The 26,525-nt window shown below is 37.7% G+C and overlaps 1 protein-coding gene and 1 pseudogene across 2 annotated transcripts in view; one reads left to right on the plus strand and one right to left on the minus strand.

Moving 5' to 3' along the window:
- Nucleotides 1–23,949, minus strand: part of tmem132e (transmembrane protein 132E) — a 508,399-nt gene extending 484,450 nt beyond the window's left edge. For both annotated transcript variants that reach the window (XM_088320489.1, XM_088320488.1), the window contains exon 1: nucleotides 23,073–23,949. In XM_088320489.1, coding sequence (XP_088176615.1) covers nucleotides 23,073–23,139 — 67 coding nt within the window. In that variant the 5' untranslated portion in view covers nucleotides 23,140–23,949. The remainder of the gene's footprint in view (nucleotides 1–23,072) is intronic.
- On the plus strand, nucleotides 241–399 carry LOC148349673 (U2 spliceosomal RNA; annotated as a pseudogene).
- Nucleotides 23,950–26,525: the final 2,576 nt, after the last annotated feature.

Below are 26,525 nucleotides of genomic sequence, written 5' to 3' on the forward strand. Positions count from 1 at the left end.
ATTTATTTTAGAGACTTATTGTGATATGTTTTCTACAAGCGAATCAAAAAGAAGGGGCGAAGCAAACGCGGGCTGACGGGAAGTGGGGTAAAGCTGAGTTAAATCTCTTTGTTGTTGCAGGGGACAATAGTGGATATATATTTTTCCCACCCTTAACTTTGGAAATATACATTTTTTTCATTGGATTACTTTCAACGGGACCTGTACTTTAAAGGTTTGCATTAAATTCTAACCACCGGTATCATTTTCCGTTCATGTTTCCGATTGTGGTGGATGGATTGTGTACTATATCTGCAGTTACAATTGATTTTTGCAATTGGGAGATTGAATGAGAGTTGGCTCTGTCCACTCCACGCATCGGCCCGGTATTGCAGTACCTCCGGGAACGGTGCATTCACACTGATCGCTGCTTGGCCCTGTGGCTAGGACCTTGACTCAGCCTCTTGGCTGGGGGCAAGTGTCTCTGCCTCTTGACTTTGTAGTGTATTATGATTTGACCGTTAACGGATAATGGATAATTGTTAAAGAATATAGAACAATAAACCTCTACAAAAGTCATTTACAGGACAAAAAATATTTAATAAGTCACAAAAATGAAGGACGTAACAGCATCACCACAAAGTGGTACAATGCATATTGCACAATATGATACTCATTCGGGAGGGCTTTGTATTTCCTTAGCATCAGTATTGTCACACGCTGCTGCCCTTCAATTCTGAAGACCGGCTCATTTTTTAAGAGCGGGATGAAGCTTTACATCGTAAAACAGCAGCAACCAAATGATGAAAGTGCTGTATCCAAATCAGATCAAGAGGCTTTTTCTGCATTTGTTTCATGTCAAGAGGGATTGTCGCCGCCAGGCTGTACTTGCCCAAGACACACCACAGCACGTGGTGCCCCTATGACCCAGGTAGTTAAAGGATTCAAACTGTGAAGATTAGTAATAGTGGTGGTAACCCCACAAATACGGGGACCTCAGCAGACATTTTGGAAGACAGCAGCGAGATGAATCACATTCCAAGGGTCTGTGTTACAAAAAAAGACAAATGTCATCTGAAAAGGCCGTTACAACAAAGCAAGATTCTTTTTCTCTTAACGCCAGTGCAGCCTAATAAAAAGAATCGATTCAAACGGGCTTCAGGGTAAGAGAAGGGACATTTTCATAGAGCGTGCAACGGCTGGTAAAAACATAGCTGCCAGCCAAGTCAGCCCAGAAATTGTACTTGTATTACGGCAGAACAAGTTGCCCTAATAATATATACACAGCTGCCTCAAGCACTTTTTATTAAGCACCTGCATTTTCTGGGATTGGATACAAAATACAAAAAAACAGGTCACCAGGTTTTCACTAATTAGTATAAATGATTACTGGATGAATTTCCGTTTGACACAGTTTGGGTGTTATTCTAAAATCAATAAACTGTTGGCAAAAGCAGGATGTACTGCACAATAAAAACACATGTTTCAGGGTCAGTTTTATGAATTTTGTTTATTTTCTGGTCCTACAATTTTCAAGTCCCGCCGGACAAAATGACGAGTGTTCCAGTCGCTGTGTTATGGCAGTCAACTGCATTTTGATATGTATTCTGAAATGTGGCCGCGGGATTGTTTTGATCCCGGAAAATATTTGTTTTAAAAAGCAACCGTGGACAAGTGAGGACACGGCCTCGGAAAATGTGCACTATTCCATGCATAATTGTATTTTGAAAATAAATAAATAAATAAATACAGGACCGCAAGAGCAGCACCGCAGGGGGCGTATTAGCATGCAAAGCATTGTGCAGGATCAAGTAATAAGTGGGATAGAGACAGGAGAATAGCTGAGTGGGCACTTATTTTTTGTAAAAAACCTGCTTGTACTTTTAATGAGCAGCACTTACGGCGCTCGATGCACAGCATTGGATACAGAGTTCGCACACCTTTTTTATGCCTAAATTCAAGCACTTTTTAAGGACCTTCAAAGACAATTTTCCAATTCTGCTGTGATTTACATATGTGATTTTAAATCATGCGTGTGTATCTATAAAGACAAACGATTTTTAGATCTTGAGTAAATCACAAATATATTTGTGGTTCTGAACAATACGTGTGTAAATATTTTAGAGACAATATTCTCCCTATGTGGGTGTAATGGCGGTAATATATAGCTTACATTTTCAGTTGCAGGAAATTCTTCCCATTAAAATTTGGTAAACAATACTTTAATTTATGCATTGCCCATATTTGAAAGATAATCCTTGCACTAGTACACACTGCCCTGTTTAGGTGTAGAATGCACCTTTGCTCGTGGGCGCGGCCCATAGGGGGCAATGACTCTTCATTGGACAATACCATGCGAACCAACACGAGTTAATCTAAGGGAAAAGAAAAGCAATAGCAAATTGAAGCCACAAGAGAGCAGAGTCTGTCATTTTTAAGCAGACTTGTTGGAAAACTGCATCCACAATTCACTTTTTAATCCTTGAAATACAACATTCAAATGTAAGCATTTTCAAGGATTTCAAGCACCCGTACACACCCTGTGGACAGATGTATGTTTTGCATGTTAGGTTTCAAGTTCCGATACAAATTTTAAGAGTCTATATTTTTAATAAGCCCAATGGGCCTTGATTAATGTTCTATCGTTGTCTCCATTTATCTCGCTCGTGTAGAATAAAGTTAGAGTGTGCCCTATTGTTGAATTGAATTGCAGCCAATCATGAGGAACGTTAATAACCCTAAATTTCCATGCAGTGTCATTTCCTATCACAGTATTCCGGGAGGCTTTGAAAAAGTTCCCTTTTGTCGACAGCACAAAAAAAGACTCTTTGAATTAAACATGACAAAACCCGAAAAAGAAATCAAAATGGAGAGGTGGAGGCTTGGTTTTTTGTCATTTTGCGAGAAAAAAAAATCTCGCTAGAAGTCGGGTGCAGTCTTTTTTTTCAACGGCCTAATTTGTGATCTTTTTCTTTACGCATGTTAAAATCAATAGGAGCAAGAAGTGAAATGTAATTTCAGTCGATAGGCACACTCTCTGCTGCATAAATTATTAGTTTCCCTTTTTGCGTCAACTTGGGTAAAATGCAATACAGTACAACTGAATGAGAAAACCGGTGTTGAGTCTAATATTAACTTTAAAGTATCCACTGCAGAAAACAGGCCTATAGTCAATTAGACTAAAAGGTAAAAAAAAATTATGTAAAACCACTGCTTTTAAACTACTAAGCTGCCAAATATTTAAAATACAAAATCAGAACAGAGAATTATAAGATTCTGAAAATGTTTATCAAGGCATTCAAGAGCAACATTTTTAAATCTAAAGTGATTCTTAGACAAAAAGAAATTGCACATGTAACCTGCTGTTACTGCAAGTGTCCAGCAAATGGCACAAAGGCTCTATAAATAACCAAGGAACAATAAACATTGTAGGGCTCTAACTGACATTTATTTCAATAATAGGTGAATCAGTCGATTAATCCATGAATCGGATTTTCCAAAAAGCATTTTGAATTTCTCCCTTTTTACTCAAATATTGAAGTTTTGGACGGATAGAAAAACAGAGCACAGAGCAACAGAATATTCCATCATATAAATACAAAATCCAAGTGTTTGTCAAATACATACAAAAATACATACAAAATGTATGCTACACACCTGAAAATATGTAAAATATTTTTTTATAAAGTGCAAAAAAAGAGGCAACTAAGGTCAATTTAAGAAAATTGTTTGATCAAGAAGACCTTGTGCATTTTGGAATTTTTTATACTTTTGCACGTGTTAAACTTTTGAAAGTGTTTTACTTGCACTGAAAGGAAAAGTCCTTCAATTTTATTACACTTGTATAAAGATAACCAAGGCAATTTTTTTTATAAATATAAATGGTCTGCATTTATATAGCGCTTTTCAAGTCATTGAAGACCTCCCAAAGCGCTTTACAATGTGCTTCACACTTTTCCCCACTAACTAACAGCATAAGCCATACAACTACCTGCTAACAGTAGCATTAGGGATTCAGTGTCTTGCCCAAGAACACTTCGACATATAACACAGAGGAGCCGGGAAATTAACCTGCAACCTCTTGAGCCCAAGACGTGCGCTCTACCTCTTGAGCTAATGGCGCCCTATGCATACATTACCCACAAGAAGCACTGAAGTACTGGCTGATGATGTGACAAAACAGCTTTTTGATGGCATGAGAAAAGCCGAATTTTGTGTTTGGACAAAAGAGAACCAACTTTACTTCTGTTGAATCGTAATAAATGGACGCATGCTTGTTTGAAAAAAACAATCGTGGACCTTTAGGATTTGTATTTGAGGAACCCTGTCTTACGGTTTTTCAACTTATAGAAAGCAAAGCCGCGATTACTATGCTCAATACTGATGCTGTCCTTTTGAGAGTGAAAGTCTTTTTCGACATGTCAAGAGTAGTCTGTAGTCTATAAAGCCCTTTGAGACTTCTTGTGATTAGGGGTTTACAAATAAACATGACATGATGACATGACAAATACTGTCTGTACAATCTCATCACTGGACCAAGAGGATGTTGCAAAGTCAAATGTGATCTTGAGTCGCCCTCTGCTGGGACTACAAGCATGTCCTCACATCGTCACAACAAAATTCAATGCATTCCTCTTTTTATTGATTTCAAAACAAAATTCAATGCATTCCTCTTTTTATTGATTTAACATCCTGAGTAGTGCAAAAATTGTGCAACAACAAATCGATGATGACATTCGTTTCCAAAGCTTTTAATCGGTTTTATCGATTTTTTGTTGCAGCCCTTAAGAATTGTCAAAACAAAAATGAGCATTGCTTATTTTTTGGGGGGTGGGAGTGTCATAGTTTCATGGGGTAATTCTTAATTTGCTATAAAATACAGACAATCCGTAGTATTTAAAAAAAAGATGTCAACATATCAGAACAAAATAATGAAACATTCAGCGCCATGGACTTGAAACGTCGTCCATGGGAGAACTGATCTACTGGTCTACTATTTTTTAATGGGAATGTCAGAAAAATTAGCAACCAACTTTGGTTTCATCACCAAGATACCAATCTATAAAAATAAAATAATTGGGGGTGAATACACTATTTTATGTTTTATAAACAATTTGTTATTGTTGTCAAAGACAAAAAGTGTTTTTAGATGTCCGATATGACTATCGTCATAAAAGTCCCTATTGTTCGGAATTATCTTTGCTGTAAATGGGATTTGCGTGAATTTACGGCTTACGAATCCTTTATCTGCCTGGGTCGTATGGCTACCACTTCCTGTGGTGTGTCTTGGACAAGTACAGCCAGGCGGGGCCCATTTTTCTCCCGGCAGTTTTTTTGGGGGTTGGGGTTTGCTCCCCCGCATGAAACAAATAATACTGGTTTCCATGTTTAGCATTAGTAGTCTCTGATTTGGCTTAGATATAGCAGCTCTATCATCTGGTCGCCGTTGCTTTTCAGTGTACACTGTACAGCGGGATAATGCTGTACAACAATGGGATTAGACTGTACATGTACTGCTCAGAAATGAGTCGGGAACTATTTTGTCCTGAAATTCTGAGTATCACATTGTACAATACGCATTTGTGGCTTTCATATTTTTGTGGAAGATAAACTTTGTGGTGATGACATTACATCCTTTGCTTTTGTAACAAAATAAAGGCACAAGTACATGGCTTTATTGTAAATAAAAAAGATTGGATATTAATTAAATTAAGGAATGACCACAAGAAAAATTAAAACTGAAAAACCCAAATAACAAAAAACATTTGTGCATTGTTTTGCATGAAATATATTTATAACGTAGGTAAAATTATTCTCCCTGAATGTAAAAAGTAACTATAATGGTTATGGTCTTACCTACTATTCAGATAAAAATCATAGTAGAAAATAAGTGTTTCATTTGGTAGGTACTGTGTTTTGAATAGTATTGCGCGTGCCTTGAAAGAAGAGTTAAAAGCTTAAAATTAGCTGGCACTTTTAATTAATGGCACACATTGAAAGATATAAGTGATAACACACTGTACGAGATGAAATTAGGTTAAACTTAGGCACACACAGTTCTATGACACAAATGAATACATTTCTTATTTTGAATAGTGACAAAGTAAAGATCAGATTTTCGTTTCTTTCTACTGCTCAGCACAATCCCCGGGCAGACCATCAGCTGTCACTGGCCTGCTGCATTGAGTGAGGAAATCCTTCCACTCACATGCCTTTTAATTCCATTCTGTCCGAGAAACGGTAAATCCGTTCCCAGAAATCTTAATATTTTGTACATTGATCGCATTGTACTTAAATTGGGAATGTTGGAGTGTAAGCTTAATTGTTTTATTTCTATTAAAAAATTATGTTATTGTTATTTGATTTATGATTATTTGCAGGGACTAGTGGAAAAATATACCTTAAGTGGCATCACAAAAGGTAAAATATTTTTGTGCGTTCATGTGGGGGAAAAAAGGGAGTCACATAGAGAAATTTTGTGATGTATGAGGAACATTCATAAAAAAAAAAATTGCAAAGAGCACATAACAGGTTTGTCTAAGTCTTTTCTCCAAAGAAAAGGCAATTTTAGTCTTTTCAGACACAAATGGAGAAATGTTGTAAATGGTATTTTTTTTATTTTCAAAATTGCTGATATTAAAGCTAAAATGGTGCAATTTCCTGTTTTGTTGCCAGGCAGTGTTCCTAGGATGTTTTTATGTGTTCTGTTTTGACAGACAGCCTTACCCCATTTGGTATTGATTGGGAAAACTGGCGCCAGGGGCAATTTTTTTCTAACCTTCACTTAGGTCTCAATTGAACAAATTCCTCGGTCAGATTTTGTCAAAGACCTGTTACAAACGCTTGAATTTACAGACAACAAAATAGCCCTGGTTCAATGGGCTAATACACAATGTATTTTTAGACTTTTGTATCCTTATTTTAATCGTATGACCCTCCAGTTATTATGTGTTGCCAAGTCTCTGTACTGAATTCTAAAGGCAGAAGTCTTTCTTTTGCGGTGAAAAGATGTTTTTATCGAGCATTTAGATCAAGAGTGACATTTGAGGCTCCAAGACAACCAGGAGTTTTGGGAAAGGATTGAATTGACCACATTAATACAAATACTGTATAAAGAACTTACAATTTTTTAAAACATGGCCTTTGAATCTGTGTCCTTTAATGAATTGTGTATATAAGGATATGACAAAACATTCTGCTTTTATGTAATGGAAGGTAATGGATTATTTTACTATTTGTCAAGAAATATATTTGACATGTTGCCTGCACTTGTCAGTATTGTGTAAATTTGGATTCGATCTGGGAGATAAATATCAAGATGTTGGAAAGCTAACAAATTTAAGGATTTCAGTAAAAAGTCTGACTTACAATCAGGAGAAATTGCGAAATTTGAGCTAGCTTTCATTAGCACCAAAGTCATTGTTTGTTTTCACGATAAACATATTTTCTCCGTTCACTAATCAGAGATCAGTGTTCTTGGATGATCTGAAAAGGAGACAATACATAATACACACTGTCCCTTTAAACTTTCATATTAAGGTGAAGGCTTCAAATTATCGTCCTGTGTGCTGTAATTAGGGCCCCGGGTCACGAGTTTGAGTCCCCTGCTCTAAAAGAAGTACAGTACCTTATTCATTTGTGTACAACGCATAGCCCCATTTTTTGTTTAAAATTCTAATTCACTTTTTTTCAGCTCGATTTTTGTGGTTGAATTCAATGGGAATCGAACGCATCAGACCACCAGTGATATACATGACACATGAAAAGGCATCAGATTTATTCTCATCATCACACTATTTTTACTCACGGAGATGAATGGCACCGTAAAAATTGTGTGATAATAAGTATTCTGCTCTTGCTCATTTCTGGTAGCCTAGCGGATGGCGAATATGATTTCATCACTCCCTAAAAAGATTGAAGGAACTTGTGTGTGGTTAAAGCCTTTTTGAAGCATCAAATCGAAATTTATTGAAAAAAATGTGAACATAAACACACATTTTACATTTAGAATATATCTAAATACGACAATAGACAAAATCATCCTATTAAATCAGTGAGAAGGAACAAAAATGCATAAAAGTACTCATTAAATCAAACACAAGTTTATATCGTCCAAGTGGTGAGCTTAGAGCCTGCTGCAGTGTGAATTATCTGCCATGTGCGTTTATACCGTTCCCTGATATGTATAAGACACGCCGTAAAATGGCTACGGCAAGACAGAAGAGTCAAAAATTGAGATTAAAAAAAAAAGACAGCAAAATAAATATCCACCAATAGATAATCGAATAACATTGTAGGGTCAGAACAATGAGATAAAGTCTAATGCCCTTTCATATGTCATGTGTATCACTGGTTTGCCAGTGATTAGGATTCGGCTCTCTCACCACCGCAATTGATTTCTGCAGCAGGAAACACACAGCAAATGCTATCATGGGGGCAGCTTGTGGAGGGCTGTGTGTGTGTGTGTGTGTGTGTGTGTGTGTGTGTGTGTGTGTGTGTGTGTGTGTGTGTGTGTGTGTGTGTGTGTGTGTGTGTGTGTGTGTGTGTGTGTGTGTGTGTGTGTGTGTGCGCACGCATTTGTGATAGGGTGGTGTATACTGTCAGTCAAACAGCAGGGCGGCCGTTCAAGTCAATGTGTCATATTTGGTCCGGAAAGAGAGTGAGGCGGTGTCGGGAAAGAAAGCATTAACGTTGCCGCAGGTTCAGTGATTAGGCTACCTAACAACTCTCAAAAGCCACCACTGCCAAGCCTGTATCTCACTAACGCCTGATTTATTACCTATAATACAGATGACCTAAAACTATGGGAAACCGCCAGATTCATAACGGTTGTATTTTAATCATGACGAAGACCTGTCTTAATCCGAGGATACCTAATGCTAGCTTGCATCCCTTTCTTACACTGAAAGAAGAAGCCCCAATTTCGTTGTACTTTTTTATCATGACAATAAAGACCATTCATTCACCAGTTGTATATATTATATGTCATTGATATCTATTAAAAGTTTCTACTTTGCGGGTTTTGACTATCGCAGGACTTTTTTGGAACGCAACCCCTGTGAAAAACAAGGGATTACTGTACAAGGATAACTACGGTAAATCAAATATTGTTTCGTTAGTTTAGTGCAAGTAAAGAACCAACTGGCCTGTTTTTGATGAACACTACTATGCTAATGCCTTCCCATGTTGATCGCGAAAGCACTACCGAGCAAGCTAAGGACTTTTTGAACTACTGCTTTTGAACATTGAACTTCAAAGCAAAATCCCCTTTTTTCTTCGATTATTCGCCGCCTCGCAAAAGGAGTAAAGTTCAAGCACGGCGCAGATGATATGGATGAAAGCACTGCAATTGGGGTACGCGCCATCCGTCGCTAATTACTGACATGGCGACGTTTGTGCTGTTTGGTCCCAGCGGCACAGGAAGGTTAAAGTACAACACTTAAAATGAAGGCTTCTGAGCAAAGCGACAATTTTGTAAATGGATATTTAATTATAGCTTGAGACGCTTGCCGATTGAGATACTTTGAGGCTTTTAAGCCGGCGGTGATCGAGCGTGGCATGGCTCATTATGCCAAATACACTTTACATCCGCCCACTCACTTAAGGCTGGCTTTAGGCATTAATTAATGTGTTTTTTATTCGATAGCGGTGGTGGGTATCGAAAATTTTATAAAATGTCTACTTGTCATTTGCAGTGTTTGTTTTTGTTTTGTTTTAGTTTTAATTTTTAACTGTTTAGTTTTGATCTCCAATTGTAAAATGTGTTCACAGTTTGTTTTCAGGATATATTGAGCAAAATGTGTTCCTTCAGGCTTCTTTTTTCTGTTGTTTATAAAGATATTTGTCAAATTTCAGGCAGAAAATAATTTTTGCTTATCCTTAAAGCATTGTGTGTGTGTGTTTTTAATGTGTATGTGTGTATGTGTGTGTATCGTGCATCATATTGTTTTTGCTTTAATTTAGAGCAGGAGTCTCCAGGGTGCCCACTGAGGACAGCTCAGATGCTGGCAGACCTGTTCTGAAAATAGCTCACCAGTGCTGGGTCATTGTGATTTTCTAGTAAAATAATATTTTTAGTCTTGACTGAGTCCTTTTCACCCTACTACCAAAAATTAATCTGGTAATAACATCGTAATAAAATAGTAATACAAAGATAAGTAGTTATTTCAGAAATACAAATTAAATGCCTCGTTACGTTGAAAAGAAATTCATCAATTAAATCGGACCTTGAAGAAAGTCAGGAGAGAGCAAGTCAAGTCAAGTCACATTTAGTTGTATAGCCCTTAATCACAAAATGTCTCAAAGGACTGCACAGAATTACAATTACACCATTGCCTGATCTTAAACCATCATGCAGGCAAGGAAAAACTCAAAACCTCAGCATGAGGAAAAAAGAAACCTTCAGAAGGGGCCTCGCAAGTGGTAATCCCCTTTCCAGGATGACCAGGGTGCAATAGATTTAGCATTGGGAAATACTGATCACCAGCGGGTGCTCCGTGGATTATTATTAAGTCCAGTGTTGTGCCTATTGCCAACTACCCTGCAGAATCTCACTCCCCTTCAGGGTGAGGGTGCGGGTGGGGGTAAATGAGGAGATCGTCCTAGCTGGTGGATTTACCTTGCATAAAACTTTCTGTAAGTTTCTGCTTTTGGGCAGTGTGTTAAACAACTTTTCTGATAGACAATGGTTATAAAACTTTACATTTGTTTGCTTCTGTCGTGTTGTTAAATGTCACACAAGTCTGACTGTTCACATTTACATAAAAAATATTCTAATTTTCGGGGGTTAAAAGGTGATGAAAAATGTATAATTCAAATCATTTTCAAATATATTCAATCAATATTTTTTACAACTACTTTCAATACATAAGGTGATTAAATACAGTTTTGTATTATGCAACCAACTAAATAAATCCACTAAATGTTAGTATTATTTAACAAAAATTCTTTTTATTTATTATTATTTTTTTAAATTGAAATCTCATCTAAAAGTTGTCGTAAAAACAACACATTTGTGGGCTGCGCAACCTTTCCAATAGTGCAAAAGCCAATTCATTAATATGTAAAAAATAATTTACTAGCATTAACTCAGCAAAATAGAACTTGATTTGATCTCAGGTTTTGGACATGTTTGATAATGATTTGGTTGCCACATGCAGGATTGAGGTTGCTCATCGTTGTTCCGAGCGATGCTCCTCGACTTTTTGTGATTGCTCTGAGCTGTGGAAGCTTAGAGGGAACATTGTTAGGGACTCTTGTATTTTAATCATCGTGAAAACTTGGCTTAATATGAAGAGCCTCGATGCTAGCTAGCCGCAGTCTAAATCTCTTTTTTACTCTAAAAAGAGAAGCCCTCAAATTTTTTTGTATTTTTTGTATAATGACAAAAAATACCGTTCATTTAACTACAATTCTCTGTATTGTCTTTATTTGTAGATTTATAGGTCTTATTTTGTTACAGTTGTATACTCTCAGAGGGTAATGACGTCATCTCGGGGTAAGTTTGCACGTCCCTATGATCAAGTTCTCACAAAAAAAAACCTGGCACGGAAAATGCACATTTCTTTTCAAATCAAAAATCACATCAAAATTGCAATACAAGTCTGAAAAATTGCTATTAGTTTTTTTCCAAAATTGTGCAGCCCGATTCCAAAGCCAATTTGAATAAATGATCCATTTATAAACATATAAAACATGTAATATCTGTTCATTTAGATTTCTGCAATTAAATTATTTCCTAAATGCATATGAAAATATTTGGATTGGCCAACATGATTTTTCTAATGTATTATCGAGGTATCAAATATAGGACTGTATCTGCAGATACCAAAAAAAAAAAAATCAATCAATCTTTTTTTCCTCCTGGCCTGGCCCCTCTGAAATTTTTTTTTAACTCAAAGCAGCCCCGCAACTCAAAAACTTTGCCCACCCCTGCCCCAGAGTGTGCCAACATGGGGGAGCGGCTGAACTGCCCACACCTGCATCTAATCTCTGCAAACCTGAGCTGAAGATTGCGGCCGTGACACTTTGCAGTCCCCCTGTCGAACGGCCCTGAACTTTTTGAATTTTGCAAGCTATAAGCGCCCCCGGACTGTGTTGTTATTTGTGTTTATCGACTACCAGCCGTGACTTTTTCTTAATGTTTTTTTTTCTTTTGTCCATTGTTTTTCCCTCCCATTTGGAAGCGCTTTTGGTTATCCTGTTTTTCCCGATTAATTCTTATAACTGACCTTAGGGTTGCTCTTGGGTGTGCACCCCCCATAACGTAACAGTTTGTTTTGTTATGTTTGCAAATGTTTTCCTTCGCTGTGACACAACTCAAAAGGCAATTTATGCACATCTATGATTTTCCCTTTGTGTTGCCGATATTTCATCACCAAGAGATGACAAAAATACTAACACTGCAAAGATGTGGGTGACTGCAAATGGCTTTGATATACTTTATTACAGACGGAATGCTCATCAGATTCCTGCCTGCCCATTCACACACGCCCGATGGATTTCTTTATCTTCTCGCCACTCGTTAGCATACGTGACAACCTCACAAAAATATGCATCTTGGTTTTTTTAGGGTTTTATGACTTGTTTGTTGTCATTACCTTGTTGTCACTTGTGTATCTTCCCTCTGGCAAAGTCTGTTTTTTTTATTATTATACACAGACTGGTGCATATATTTAGCAAGCATGCTACAGCTTCAGGGATAGATTTTTTTCTTCCTGACATTTGCTGGCGGCATCAAATGATTTTACATCTGTCACAGATGTTCAGTGTGACATATTCCAGAATATTGTTCTTGTATATTTTCAAGGACAATGTTGGAACGTTTAACTCATCGGTTTATTTTCTTAAACTACAACTTTACCAGGTAATCGTTACTTTCTCGATCCTGTTGAGTCACAGATCAAATTGGGGGGTTTCTCCAGTAAAAGGCACTGAAAAGCTTATAATGGAAACAGCCAGCGGATAAATAAACATCCTTTTTTTACTGATTCTTTTATTAAAGAATAGCCTTGTATTACACTCGAAGACCAGCCATGTGTTGTGTTTAGTGCTTTATTCTTTTCCAAGTAAATGCCTTTCAATTTGCCACGTTGTCCTGTGAAATAAAAGGTTAAAAGTGGATCACTTCTCTAAAATACACTTGTAATTCAATTTTAATGGCACACAAAATAGATTGAGGCACACATAATCCAAGTTTAAAAGAAAGGCAGCCATTTTGGTCATGAGCTACCATTTGGGGGTAAAGGCCAGGGCTTGAAAACACAATTACATAAGAGCAATCCCATTACTAAATTTACTACAAATTAGTTGGACACATTGGATGACGCAGTACGCAAGAAAAAGTCTACTGGTATTGGGGCTGCAATTAACGATTATTTTATTAATTGATGAGTCGGTCGATAAATCGGTGAATCGTACTTTTTACAAACACATTTTTCATTTTCTCCTCGATTCAAATCTTGAAGTTTTAGAAGGATAGAACAAAAGCGAACAAGACAACAGAATATTCTATAGTATAAAAAAATGGAAAAATGTTAGTGTTTATCAAATAGCTTAACAATAAAGAATAATAAATACAAAGGTATGCTATACACCTGCCAATATGCAGGATACTTTTTTTATGAAGTGCAAAAATAGAGGCAACTTTGGAGAATCATAACATAACAATCATAACATAACATAACAAAACATAGGAGAATGTGAGTACTTCATTGGATGTTCTTATTGTACATTGAATGTTTTCATTACGCACTTAGACCTGAATTTCGGTATCTGAAAAATGCTATATAAATACATTTGGATTTAGCTCAAGATAACCTTGTGCATCAAAATATGTATTCAAAGCGCCCTCAGCCGGACCAAAGTGCTACTGAATTAACGAGCTGGGTGATGCATAAATCGCATGACCCAACGAATCGATGGTGACATTTGTTGCAAACACTTAAATAAACTATTCAAATCAATTCATTGTTGCAGCCCTACAAGGAACCGAATTTGAAGCTCAACTCTGGAAGATTATGGGGTACAGCCCAAAACCAAACGGTAAATCTTAGTCTGAAACACGAACTTGGATCAAACTCCAACAGTCGATCCTAATTTAAAACAATTTAAAACGAAAAATCTTAAGGCTTAAGATAAACAGGGCAGCGTTCATTTTGGGTTTCAAGCTGTGATGTTTGACTAATTCCCTGGGTTGAACAATCTAAAGGTTCTAATTCCCAATTCAAAACGAGCTTTGATAGGCAGAAGGAATTCAAGATAACTACATTGCAAGGCAGCTTACATGTATTGCCGACATAGTCATGGACAAAATGTCAAGTGACGTCGACCCCCCGTTTGAATTTGTATTCCTCCCCGTACGCATTGAGAAATATAAAAAGGGGCCACCTTCAGTTTAACCTTTTCTAGACATGTGTGCCAGGAGTAATAACTTATTTAAGACGCTGATGTATGCGACTTGCCATGACATAGGAACAGCGCAATTAGACATACGGCCATTAAATCGGTATAACAACCTAAGAAAAAAAAGCAGGGGGAAGGCGATTACAGGAATGTCCTTGAATGAGCTACTCGTCTTGAAGCAAGTGGAACTGTGAATATCAAAACAAAACAATTTTGTCTCCCATCAGACATAGTTAAGCGATGCATCAAGATGAGACATGCTTTTCAAAATGCTCTTTACCTTGAATCAATCTGGAAAAGACTACAATTCTATTCAATAAGCAATCAAAGAAATGTGTTACTTGGTTTCATCCTTTGCCAACGATCAAAGTGCCACAAAAAGAGGCTTAAATGCAGATGAAAAAGGATCCGCAATGGAGGATATGATTAATTGACTTCAATTTTGGAGAGACCACGACAACTTGCAAATAAAGACAAAGTAGATTTTGACAAACCTAAAGATGGCCCAAATGTATTTAAAAATTCTGGTACAATGACCCATAGTGGCAAAGAATCAATGGGTTCTGTTAAAAAAGTCATAAGCTGATTCACACGTTTGAGCTTGGTTTGAAAGAATATAAAACAGATGTGATAGCATACCATGCAAGGTATCGCCGAAATAATAACTTTTTTTTTCTCTGTATGACCTAATTAATATAAAACTAAAAGTGAAACCATTTTATGTGCAGAGACAGCAAAACGCGTATCATAAAGCTCATGAAACAAAGCCATATGTCAAAGACCAGGTAAGACTTTCATTTTCATTTTTTGTGTTCATTGAGTACATTTGATTCGAAAGCCTTGTTGTTATAAGGGTTGGTTTTATATTCACGAGGAGAGCATCCCTGTAACAAAACTGTCAACCTACGCTCAAGATACCTACTGAAGGGTCTGACACTGCCTATTAATGCTTAATTCACTGTGTATAATCACAGGTCTCAAGAGGTCAAACAGCGTGCAGGTTATATTAAAATTGTTGAATTTACTTGAATGATATGTGACCTTAGGGGCCAAAACAAAACAATTCCTAGCATGATACTTCAAAAAGCTCTGTGGCCTTGCGGGTAGGACGCCCGCCCCGAGACTGGGAGGTTGCTGGTTCGAGCCTCTGAAGGGTCATACCTAAGACTTATAACATTGGTACCGCTTGGCATTAAGGGTTGGATGACTCCCAACACATCAGTTGGGTTCAAAGGGACCCATGAGAATCTCATTGTAAGAATGTGGTACCATTAAAAACTGAAACTGAAAGGGAGTCAATTGACTTAGTGGTCAGAAAAGAGGTGTTTTCTTTTCAATCCCCCAGCCGGCGAAACCTTGCCTTGGCTGTCTCGCCGAGCACATTTAATCTAAGTTCCTGACAAAAGCGTCTTTGCAGTGCTGATGAAAGACATCTCTTTAGAATTCAATACAAAAACGAGAGAACAAATAGCAGTTGTCACATTGAAGGGTCTTGAGAACAACTCAGCCTCTAAGGCCACTTAACTGATGCGACGCAAATTAGTCCATTCAATCAAGTTGGATTTCACTTTTGGCTCAGTCCTGCAGCACACACGAGGTAGGTAAGGAACTGGATGAAAACGTCCCTCGAGATAAATCAATTGGTGGCAGTGAGTCGAAGGGATGGTTGGGAGAAGGAGCAATACTTCCACAACATTGACTTCCATAATTCACAGTCAAAATTCTATTTAAGGTAGTTTTTTTTGGGGGGGAGGGCTTCAACTAACGACTATTTTTATAGTTGATTATTCACTGACAATTAAAACAATAAGTTGAAAAATTGGATAATAATGAATTTAATTAAACAAATACTATGTGCGTTTTGTGAAGTACTTACAGGGGTCAACTGCAGTCTGTAACATAAGTACTTAACAATTATCAACCGAATAAATTAAACGTTTTTATAAACTGACGTCTGTCATTTTTAACGTTTAAAGAACTGACGTTTGTTCTTCGTACTGGTTTCATTAAATGTCAAAAACAATTGTCAAGCAGTCTGTCATAATTCTCAAGGTCACTTTTATGACATAATACAAACGTAAGCATGTACATTGAATGTCAACAAAACTGTATTGGCTAGACTATAACTTGAATCTTACCTAGGCGAGCCAGACTCCGTTTGGTTGAACTTTCTCTTTAAAGGGACAGTGTGTAACATTAAGTGCATCCTAGTTGGATAAAAAAACTTTTATTCACTTGAAAAACATTGATTTGAATACTAGGCAAATATACATGAATAATCAGACCAATATTTTTTTTCATAAAAAAATCATAGGTAGAGAAGTTTATCGATTTATTTTTTGTTGTTGGTTCTCTAGTTGCCTGGCTGCCCACTGTCTGTTTTCGGTCGGTCAGCCTTACATTTTTCTGCCAATCGGTCTCATTTAGCCCTCTTTAACAACCGGCTAGCCTGCTATGATCATTTGGGTTTGGTTTTTTTTTGGCTGGGTTTGTGTTTGTTGCCATGGCCGTATTTTTGTTGTTGATTCCCTGATAGCCTCTGTGTCGAATCCATTTGGTTTTCTGCAGGCTGAAAATAATTGGAATACACCGATGAAATATATATAGATATTATGCAAAACAAATGTACTATTTTCTCAGATTTTGCATGTTTTACAATTTAGGGTTTGCTTTAAATGCTTGTACATCACTGAGGTACTGCTGTGATACACAAGGTCTGTTTTGCAAACTTTCCATATAGTCTTACTATTTGCCATATCCAGGCTAAAATGCTCCCAAATTTTGGAATTCCATTGTCGAATATTTCTATTATCGATAATTGTTGACAAATCATTGCAGCCTTAGTTTATTTGTCATTGTGTTGAATGAAATCAAATCCAAATTCAATACTATGTGTCAGTGCTCAGATTGGTTTGGAGAGACATAGTTGTGCAAAACCCTAACCCAAGGGTCACCAACCAGGTGTCTCCTAAAACACCTGAGAAGCCCACAGACCAGTTCTGAAAATAGCTCCCGGTGATAAGCCATTGTGAATCTAGGAAATTAGATTTCTTACTGGCAAAAATAAGAATTTACATGCATATTAGAGTGTATTTGAATTAATAAACAAACATTCACAAAATTAGTTTTTAAACCAACCTCTAACCTAAACATTTAAATCGCTTAGTGCCCTTATGCAAGGCATATGTTTTAGTAGTTTGAAACTATTTTACCCAACTTCTATTAATTACAACCTGGTAACGACATCAATCAGTTATATAGTAACAACATAGTAATAAAAAAGTGAAAGTCATATCAAACTGGAAATCCTTCGCGTTAATTAGTAAAAAGTAGCTTTCAGATTCAAAAAGGGTGAAGCCTCCTATAGATTGTCTATAGCAGTCATTGGCATGTTAGCACTTTCCAGGACTTAAAAAAATAAGAGTAACATTTTGGCAACATAGTAATAACACGACAGGTTGTATTTCAGTAATGCTTATCAAATTGGTAGCATTTCAATGCTAATTAGGAACAAAAGGTAGCTTTCAACTTCAAAAGGTTGTTGACCCCTGTCCTAACCCAAGTTTGAAGATGTATCCTATTTCAGAAACATATTTGAATTGTCTGGCTTTTTCTCCAACAACAGCTTAAAACTTTAAGGTGTGGGTCCCATAACTTAAAAGCGTTTGAGTATAAGCCTAAACCTTGATTGTGATTAATTGTGACAGTGGCGGCGTGGTTGTCCAGAAGGGTGTCGCTAGCTACGCTCAGCACATTGGCCTGTCTCATTAGCATGAATGTGTATAAGTGTGGGCAGCAACACAGGATGTTGAGCAGATTGCAGGGTTTTGTGTGTGTTTTTATTTATTTAATGCCGGCGTAGGCGTTTCTTTTGTGCCGTAATGAAATTGAGGCAAGAAAATGAGTAAGACAGAGGGACGATTGTGAAGCCATGCCTGAATGGGAGCACACTGCGCAGCCAATCCACAAAGAACAAACTGCATTATGCAGCCAATTATAGGAAGTGAGCTGAACAGGCAGGGGGGCTTTGCTGTTAGAACTGCAGTCCAGCCCTTCAAAAAGGACTGGTATTTGCCCATCTGACTTGGTAAAGAAATTAAGTATCAACAGGTGCAAGATGTATTTTAAACAAGATAATGGATTTAAAGGCAAACTGACACTGGATGTTGTGAATGAAGCATCAACAAAATGAACCAAATGACAAATATTCAACTCAAGATAGCTAGTTTATTGCTCAAATAGGCAAAATGAAACTAACATGGATTGTGTATACTTCATTAATATATTACTTGTGAAAGAGTCTGAGTGTTGTACAATAGCAGTCCCTGAGGTAATTTAATATGGTTTGTGCTAAAGCATTGTGTTTTCCTTCTGGAGTCAAAGTTCAAACCCTCTACCAGAGTCAAGGTGTTTGGTCTTAGAAACAGAGTCAAAGCCAAGTGATTGAGATTTATTCCAAATCAACTAGGTTCACCAAGAGATTCTGTCTTCCTGCTAGAGTAAAAATTCAAACCCCGTTCTGGAATATACAGTGTGTGTCCAAACCTATTACTAGAATCAATGTCACGTCCATGTGCCTAATTCTAAGTTGAAGAGGTTTACCAATAGGTGTTGCTCCCTGTCTTTTTCCAAGTTTGGGTACACATGGTACTAGCGTTGAGCGTCTGCATCTCTGTGTCTGGGTTCGAGTCTAAACTTTTCACCAAAGAACCATGTATTTCTGTCCCAGAGGTACTGAGTTACTTTTCTGAACAGCATGTCACTACAAGTCAATGCAGTGTGAGAAATTTCACACCCTTTCACCTCCACAAGCACAGGATCCCACCTGTGCCACTACCTCAATAACAGCTGAAATTAACAGCTGAAATGTCATAATTCTACAGACACAAGCTCAAAAACAGGTTAAAAATGCTAAAACACAAAATGTGAAATCTGTGTATTGCATGGCATGAAGTATTTCTTAATCAATATATATTTCCAACACGTTATTTACAAACATCCATCTAATTAGATGGAAAGTTTAATTGCTGCTATTTTTTTTTGTTAACGTAGTAATTGTTTGAAGGTTTCAATAAGAGTCAGACAATTTCTGTTATTCCATCACTGACTTTTTACATAAATGTACGAGAATAATGAGCTACCAATGTTAGCATCTATTAAAACTTCTTACCAAAACAAATGTTTGCCTCGCGAGTTATAGGTTCCTAACCTCTGATTCAGATCAACGTGTACGTTTCGGAACACACTCTCGGAAAAAAATGCAACAAGGGAGCTCCAGAAATCTCTTTAGTCATTTGAATTTTGGCTTTTTGTCAAACATGAAAGTTACTGGATACAACCGTAAAGGTTTTGGCACTTTCGCATAAGAAAGTGATGTGAATGTGGTGCTTTGGCTTCAAATTTGAAGTGACATTACTCCAGTGTTTGCTCGCTTTTGCAGCGCTCACTTCAAATCTGGCAAAGCTTGTTTGAATTCTACCTTTTTAAATTAGACTTCTAGTATGAAACAATATGCGAAAAACCATTTCATAAGAACAGCCTTTTCTGCTGCCACCCCTATTAGTTTGGATGACCCTTTTCAGGTGCTTTTCCACACGGTGAGTCTGACTTGCCATTTCATTTTTATCATCCATTCATTCATGTTCTATGTATTTTTTCCATCCAGTGTGTTGGCTTCACTTTACGGAATGTTGAGTTGGAAGATAATAAGAAACTTTTCTGATTGTACATTGAATCTCATTTCATATTTTTTCACAACACTATGTATGAGTTGCATTTCAGTGTCTGATATTTGCTGTACATCTAAAATTCGATTCCATTAACCCCTTTTTGCACCCATCTCATGACGTCAATATTGTTTGTAAACATCAATACGTACCCACTTAATTTACAAGTTGCCAATTTAATATGCTTTTATATAGTTTAATTTGACATGTGTTTTACATAATAAAAGGGACATTTGTTTATTATTTTTTTATTTGCTGATCCCTAAAAGTGATCTATTCTGTGACTCTTATCCGCAAATCGAACCGTGAGTTTTCTAATCCATGTCACTCAACAGTGAACGTAAATTGTTTAATGAGCCTTCATATAAAAGATTCCCTAGCAACATACTATTCTTTATATCCTCATCTGTCAAGATCTGGCACACCATAACCCCTCTAAATGGCGCCAACCTGGGGGGAGGCTTGAGCGCCGACCTGTGCCTAATTTGTCTCCACACCTGCACTTTTTTTTTAATCTAGCTCTTTGTATTAACAGTACCCGACAGCAGAGGTTGTTGGGTCATTGCCATTGCCACGTCAGGTTGGTTTTGAAGCCACTTGTTTGATACTTTGTTCTTGGGTTTCGTTATAAAACATCTTATTCGTAGCAAACCTGCCTCTGTTCCTGCTTGCCCACACATTGGGCCCACCCCTTAAACGAGACACATATCCATACATTTAATAAAGACATTCTACTCTGCATACCGAAACAGGCGCACTGTTTGTTTTCCCTACCTCGAAACAAGGAATTTTGGCAAATGACACCAAAAGATCTGTGCATCCACTGGTGTATGTAGGACAGACGACAAGGATTATCTCTTGTATAAGAGGGACCAAGACATTGTGAATAAATCAAAAAGGGGATCACGGTACAATAAAACATTTGTGATGATGGTACCCGTTAGTGTTCACTATATTCGCTTTGTGTCATCCAATAGTTTACTTAAAAAGGAGAACTTTTACAGCATATGTGATGCGTCCATCTCCCTCAGTGACCAATCAGAAGCAGCAGCTACCTCTGCAGTTGCACAAATTTGGCACTATCATTCCTCTATGCAACACAATTGACATCCCCACTGGAGGGAATGGAAAAGGAGTGGGAAATTCGGCTTTTTAGGGAACTAGCTTTTTCAGCTCACTAAAAAAAGGCCGTCTCTTTTGGATCCCAAAAGATTATTCTTCTTCATGATATATTACCAATAATATTAAACATTACATACCAAATTGATACACTTTGAAAATGTATTATGGTACAGTGGAACCCCGGTTTTCGAACGCCTCTCAGTTCGAACAAATCGGTTCTCGACCAAAATTTTTGAGAAATTCTTGCTTCGCTTTTCGTTCAAAAAATCGGAGTTCGAACGCCGGTACGCTAGGGGCGATGCTGAGCGGCGTATGGGTGTAGATTGCTCCCACCCCTTGTGAAGAACTGTTGTCACGGCAACGCACACTCCTTCTCTGCTTTTGTTTTTGAAAAGCGGTGAAGGGAGTTTTTTAACTCCTAATTATGCCTCGGAAGAAGGTTGGTGCAAGCAGCAAAGTTGCTACAGGTGAAAAAAGAGGAGTAGTGCGTACAACTACTGCATTTAAGAATGAAATAATAGCAAAATATGAAGAAGGTGTGCGAGTTTCCCTTCTTTCAGGAATACAGCATGGCTTCTGCAGACAACCGCCAAGGTAAGAAATCCTACTCATAATTCTTTTCTTTATCCTTTAACTGCTCACCACTTGTTGTGGAGACCCGGGTGCTAGATATGTTGTAAACGACCTGATTTTTTTATTTTTACACGTTCATGTTAGCGTAATCTTTCGTAAGATTAGATTACGCTAACATGACGCGAACGTATGATTAGCCTGGGTTAGCTTCATGTTTACTTTTGTGGTAAACATTTAGGGTGTTGGAACGGATTAAAACAATTTTACATTACTTTTAATGGGAAAAAAACGACTTCGGTGATTGTACAAATCGGTTTTCGTACAAAGAAATGGAACGGATTATGGTCGAGAACCGAGGTTCCACTGTACTATATTTTGGTTTCGATATATCTTACCTGTACAGTGAACGTTTACCTAATTTACCTAAACTTTCAAATCGATTGTACTAATCAAACAACACAGAGATAACGAAACACATATTGACCAGTCACGAGCGCCTAAAGAGAAAGAGAGCATGACAGAGTTAAAAAGAGCAAACAAGAAAAATAGAGAGGAAGAAAAATGAAATGCAGAGCAAGATAAATAGAGAGAAAAGAGAGAAATAAAGAGGACAGAAACAGAGAGAGTGGGAAAAAGAGATAAAAGGAGAAAAGGAGAAATAAAGAGAATGACAGGAATAGAGAGTTAAAATGATAGCAAGAGAAAAACGATAAAAAAGAGGGAGAAATAGAGAGAGAAATAAAAAACAAAGAAAAAGTAAAAGGATAGAGGAAACGAAAGAGAGAAATAAAGAGAGAGCGATAGAGAGAGGAGTGAGATGAATAACGCAAGAGGAAGAGAGAGAGAGAGAGAGAGAAATAGAGTGAAATAAAGAGAGAAAGAGAGAGAGAGAGGAAGGCAGGTAAACAGAAAAGAGCGAGACAACCATAAAGAGAGGGGAAGAGAGAGACAGAGAAGAGAGAAAACAGAGTGAATGAGAGATAGAGAGAGAAAGGGGATAAAGAAAAAGATTATAAAGAAAGATAGGAATGAAAAGAAACAACGTTAGAAAGAAAGAGAAAGAAAGGAAGAATGAGAAAGAAAGAGAAAAATAACTACAAAGATAACGAAAGAACAAGAGAGATAGAGAAAAATAGAGGGAAATAGAGAAAGAAAGAAATAACGAGTGGGAGAGAGAAAGAGAGATCGTTTCAAAGGGAACCGGCTCCTTGTTGATGGGGAGCAGGCTCATAGAGCAGCTTCCTTTGCGACCGACATATTACTACTCACCACATGCAAGTGCCCCCAACACCATGAAGACGAAGAGCGTCCATGCGCGATCCCTTGCACCTGACATGGTCCAATTCCCAGCAGGCGGATGTTTTAATCCCAGAACGATTGCCTCCCTCTCGGGTGGGTGGATGAATACTTTCCCTTACTGGGGAGCTTCAGCAACCGCAGACCCGCCGATGAGCGTCCTCCCCCTGCGAAAATGAAGCGTTGTCGCCTCCCCTCTGGAAGTTTCGAAGCGACACCCCGAAAAGCATAAATCACTCCGAAAATGTCGTCTTCCTATCTGAAAATTGGCTTGGTGAAATAAAAATGGAATTCTAAGATATATTTATAATACGTCCGTGGTGGTGAGGGAACCCCGGCTCGATCGCACGGCCGTGTTCGACCTGTCACTCACACTTCCCGGGATTCTTCTGAAGAAGGATGCGGGGTTCGAACTGCTTTTTGGGGATGGAAGGAAACTGGCAGGTGGTTGCAGCCGACTCCAGGGGCTTTTGACTGGCCCGCTGAGGTTTCGTTGCCCGGGAGAGGAGGTAAAGAGCCTAGTCAAGTCCGGCGTTTTTTTTCTTTTCTGTGCTTATCCGCGTTTTACTTTGGGGCTGTGGAGGCGGGCGGCGCGGAGCATCATCGCAGCTACCGGAGTCCCACCAGATCTCATGGAAGGAGCAGTCTTCTGACTCTTAAACACCCGGACTGCCGGTTGTCTGTATGCCACGTTTTAACGGAGAGGAGCGGACATTCACCCGTTCCACCTTTTGGAGTGTTTTCAAAGTGAACTTGCTCACCTTACTGATAAGAAAGCTGGAACCCTGTTCATAAAGTGAGTTTGGTTGTTGTGAACCTGACTTCCGGTTAGAACTATCAAAATAAAATACAGGGACGTCGCTTATACGATGTTTTTTAATCTTACAAAAAAATTGGCATTGTGCCTTAAACAAGTCAAGTAAGTCATGTTTATTTGTATAGCCCTTAATCATAAAGAGTCTCAAAGGGCTGCACAGATCAAAGACTATTGCAAACTACAGACTATTACATACCTGTCCAGCTCCAGGGCACCATGCTCTTACAAACTGTCGCATTTTCCCTTACAAAATACAAAATAATCTTACACCATATTTAATTTCAAACGGGCTTATTTATGTAGTTTAACATGTTAAATTGTACATGTGTTTCGTTATATCATATATATTGTTAATGTACATTTTGTCGTGAGATACTGAGTTGCTCGACATGAATGAGGTTTATTATAAAAAAAAGTTAAAAAATGAAGTAGCATGGACGTTCACTGTAGAAGGAAAAATACATGCAAAAATAATTAAGTAGAATAATACATTTTCTTATTCAAATTATGAATTCATTTTCTGATTTAAATTTGTTGGTAATATACTGATTAAAAGGATTACCATAAACCTGTCCTTTTTTATTTTCTCCTTTTGTACTTTCTTTTTTCTTAACTTCTTTATACAACCTTATAATTCGTAATATAATGCATCAAATTAAGTGAGCCGTCTGAGAGCCGGCTCTCTTTAATTAGTTGAGCCGAAAAAGCCGGTTCTCTAAAAAGAGACGGACTTCCTTTTACTACACAACTACCACGGAATGATGCATGATGGGAAATCCCCAGGTGGCAGACGCATGTGCACAGTAGCATCAAACCGCTCGCTTCGTTTGCAACAAAAAAAACAATACCGAGATAGAGGCTACCGCGGCGAACTCGTTTGACTTGATTGATTTGCCGTTTTGTGATAGTTGGTGTGTACCAGATAGTACCCATCATTGACAAATTTGCGTTTTTCCGTATAGATTTCCTTGTACGTCGTACACGTCTTAAAATGCATAATAAACGTACTTTTTACAGCAAAGACTTACAGGTTTACAGGTATGCAATTATGACACCATTCTCTGATCCAAAACCTACATGAGGGCAAATACTACACAGATATTGTCAACATAAAATATAGGTTATTCATATGCTATAGAATAGAAGAGTGTTTTAAGCTTAGATTTTAAACATTTCCACGGAGGATGCAGATCGAATCTCAGGGGGAAGAGCATTCCACAGCACCGGGGCCCGAATGGAGAACGCTCTCGAACCTGCAGATCTCTTCTTGGCTCTTGGATTCACTTGTAAATGACAAAAGAAAATACAAAAGCTGCAAACCAATCAAGTTGTTAAAAACATTGTTCATTGCATTCAAAATCTGGTCACAGATTAGTATTTGCCACAAGTTATTCTAATACAAAGCTGTTGGTTGATTAAACCACCTATGGCCAAGAGTGTGCGATACAGAAATTTTGGTATCAATAAAATCCAAGTAAAAACAGCGTAGTATTGATCAATATCAATCGAATACTAATACTTTTTTTTTTCGGAAATGTCCTAATAATTGAATGATTTAATCCTTTCTCCCTTGAAATCAAATACAATTGATCTTCAAACCACTTTTCAGGTAATACATTTCCACTCAAAGTGCTGTATAAAACTTTCAGTGGAAATAAGACAACAAGATATTCTTTATCAGCACCAAACAACCGAAACACCTATTACACCGACAAACGTGATGGTTAAAATGCAATAAAAACAAAATAAATAGTAATAGATCTAGTTTATAATTACAATAAACTGAGTACAACGATTTTGGGCCCTAAAATGTTCGTTTATCTTCATTAAACACCTACAATGCAAAATTTCAGTGTGTAATATTTAGTGCCTCCTAGTGGTGAAAAAAACTTTCTTTCAGTAAAAGAAAACCTTGATCTGAATACTAGGGGAAAATACCTAAACCTGGGGCAATTTTAGGTTCAGAGCTTGGGGGTGCTGAGCGCCCTGAGTGCCGAAGGCAACTTGCATTGGATTCAATGCAGCTAAAATAAAGACTAATACCTGTTGATGGCAACAAAGTCATGGTATTGAGTAGTAAAACAGTTGTCCAACATTACCACTGTAAAACATACTCTCACCATAATACACTGGAGCCTCCACAGACTCTGCCGCTACGCCGCAAATGACTGTAGCTGAGTGTGAGAGGAGCGGTGCTAGGAATCGAATGGACTAAACCATTTCAATGCAATGGAATATTTCTGATGCTCCATTGTTCACATTTTTATTTTATTTTGGGTTTTTATTTTTTCATCCAGAGTTTCTAATCATATTTGAGCCCATCCGGTCCTTTATTAAGGAAAAGAGAGTTTTTAAAATGTTATAATTTTGGGGGGTTTCGGTTGAATTTTGGGGGTGTAAAAACAGACTTACGCTCATGACCTAAAATATCAAAACTATGTTAATTTTGAACCAAACTCATAGGTCAAGAAAACGTATTTATTTTACATAGTGAAATCCTAAAAGGACAACTTCAAATCCATCGTGTTCTGCTGGTTCGAGAGCGTTCTCCATCCGGGCACCGGTGCTGTGGAATGCTCTTCCCCCTGAGATCCGATCTGCAACCTCAG

Source organism: Urocampus carinirostris, chromosome 17 (assembly GCF_059441175.1).
Source record: "Urocampus carinirostris isolate Australia breed hairy pipefish chromosome 17, RoL_Ucar_1.0, whole genome shotgun sequence".
Lineage (NCBI taxonomy): Eukaryota > Metazoa > Chordata > Actinopteri > Syngnathiformes > Syngnathidae > Urocampus > Urocampus carinirostris.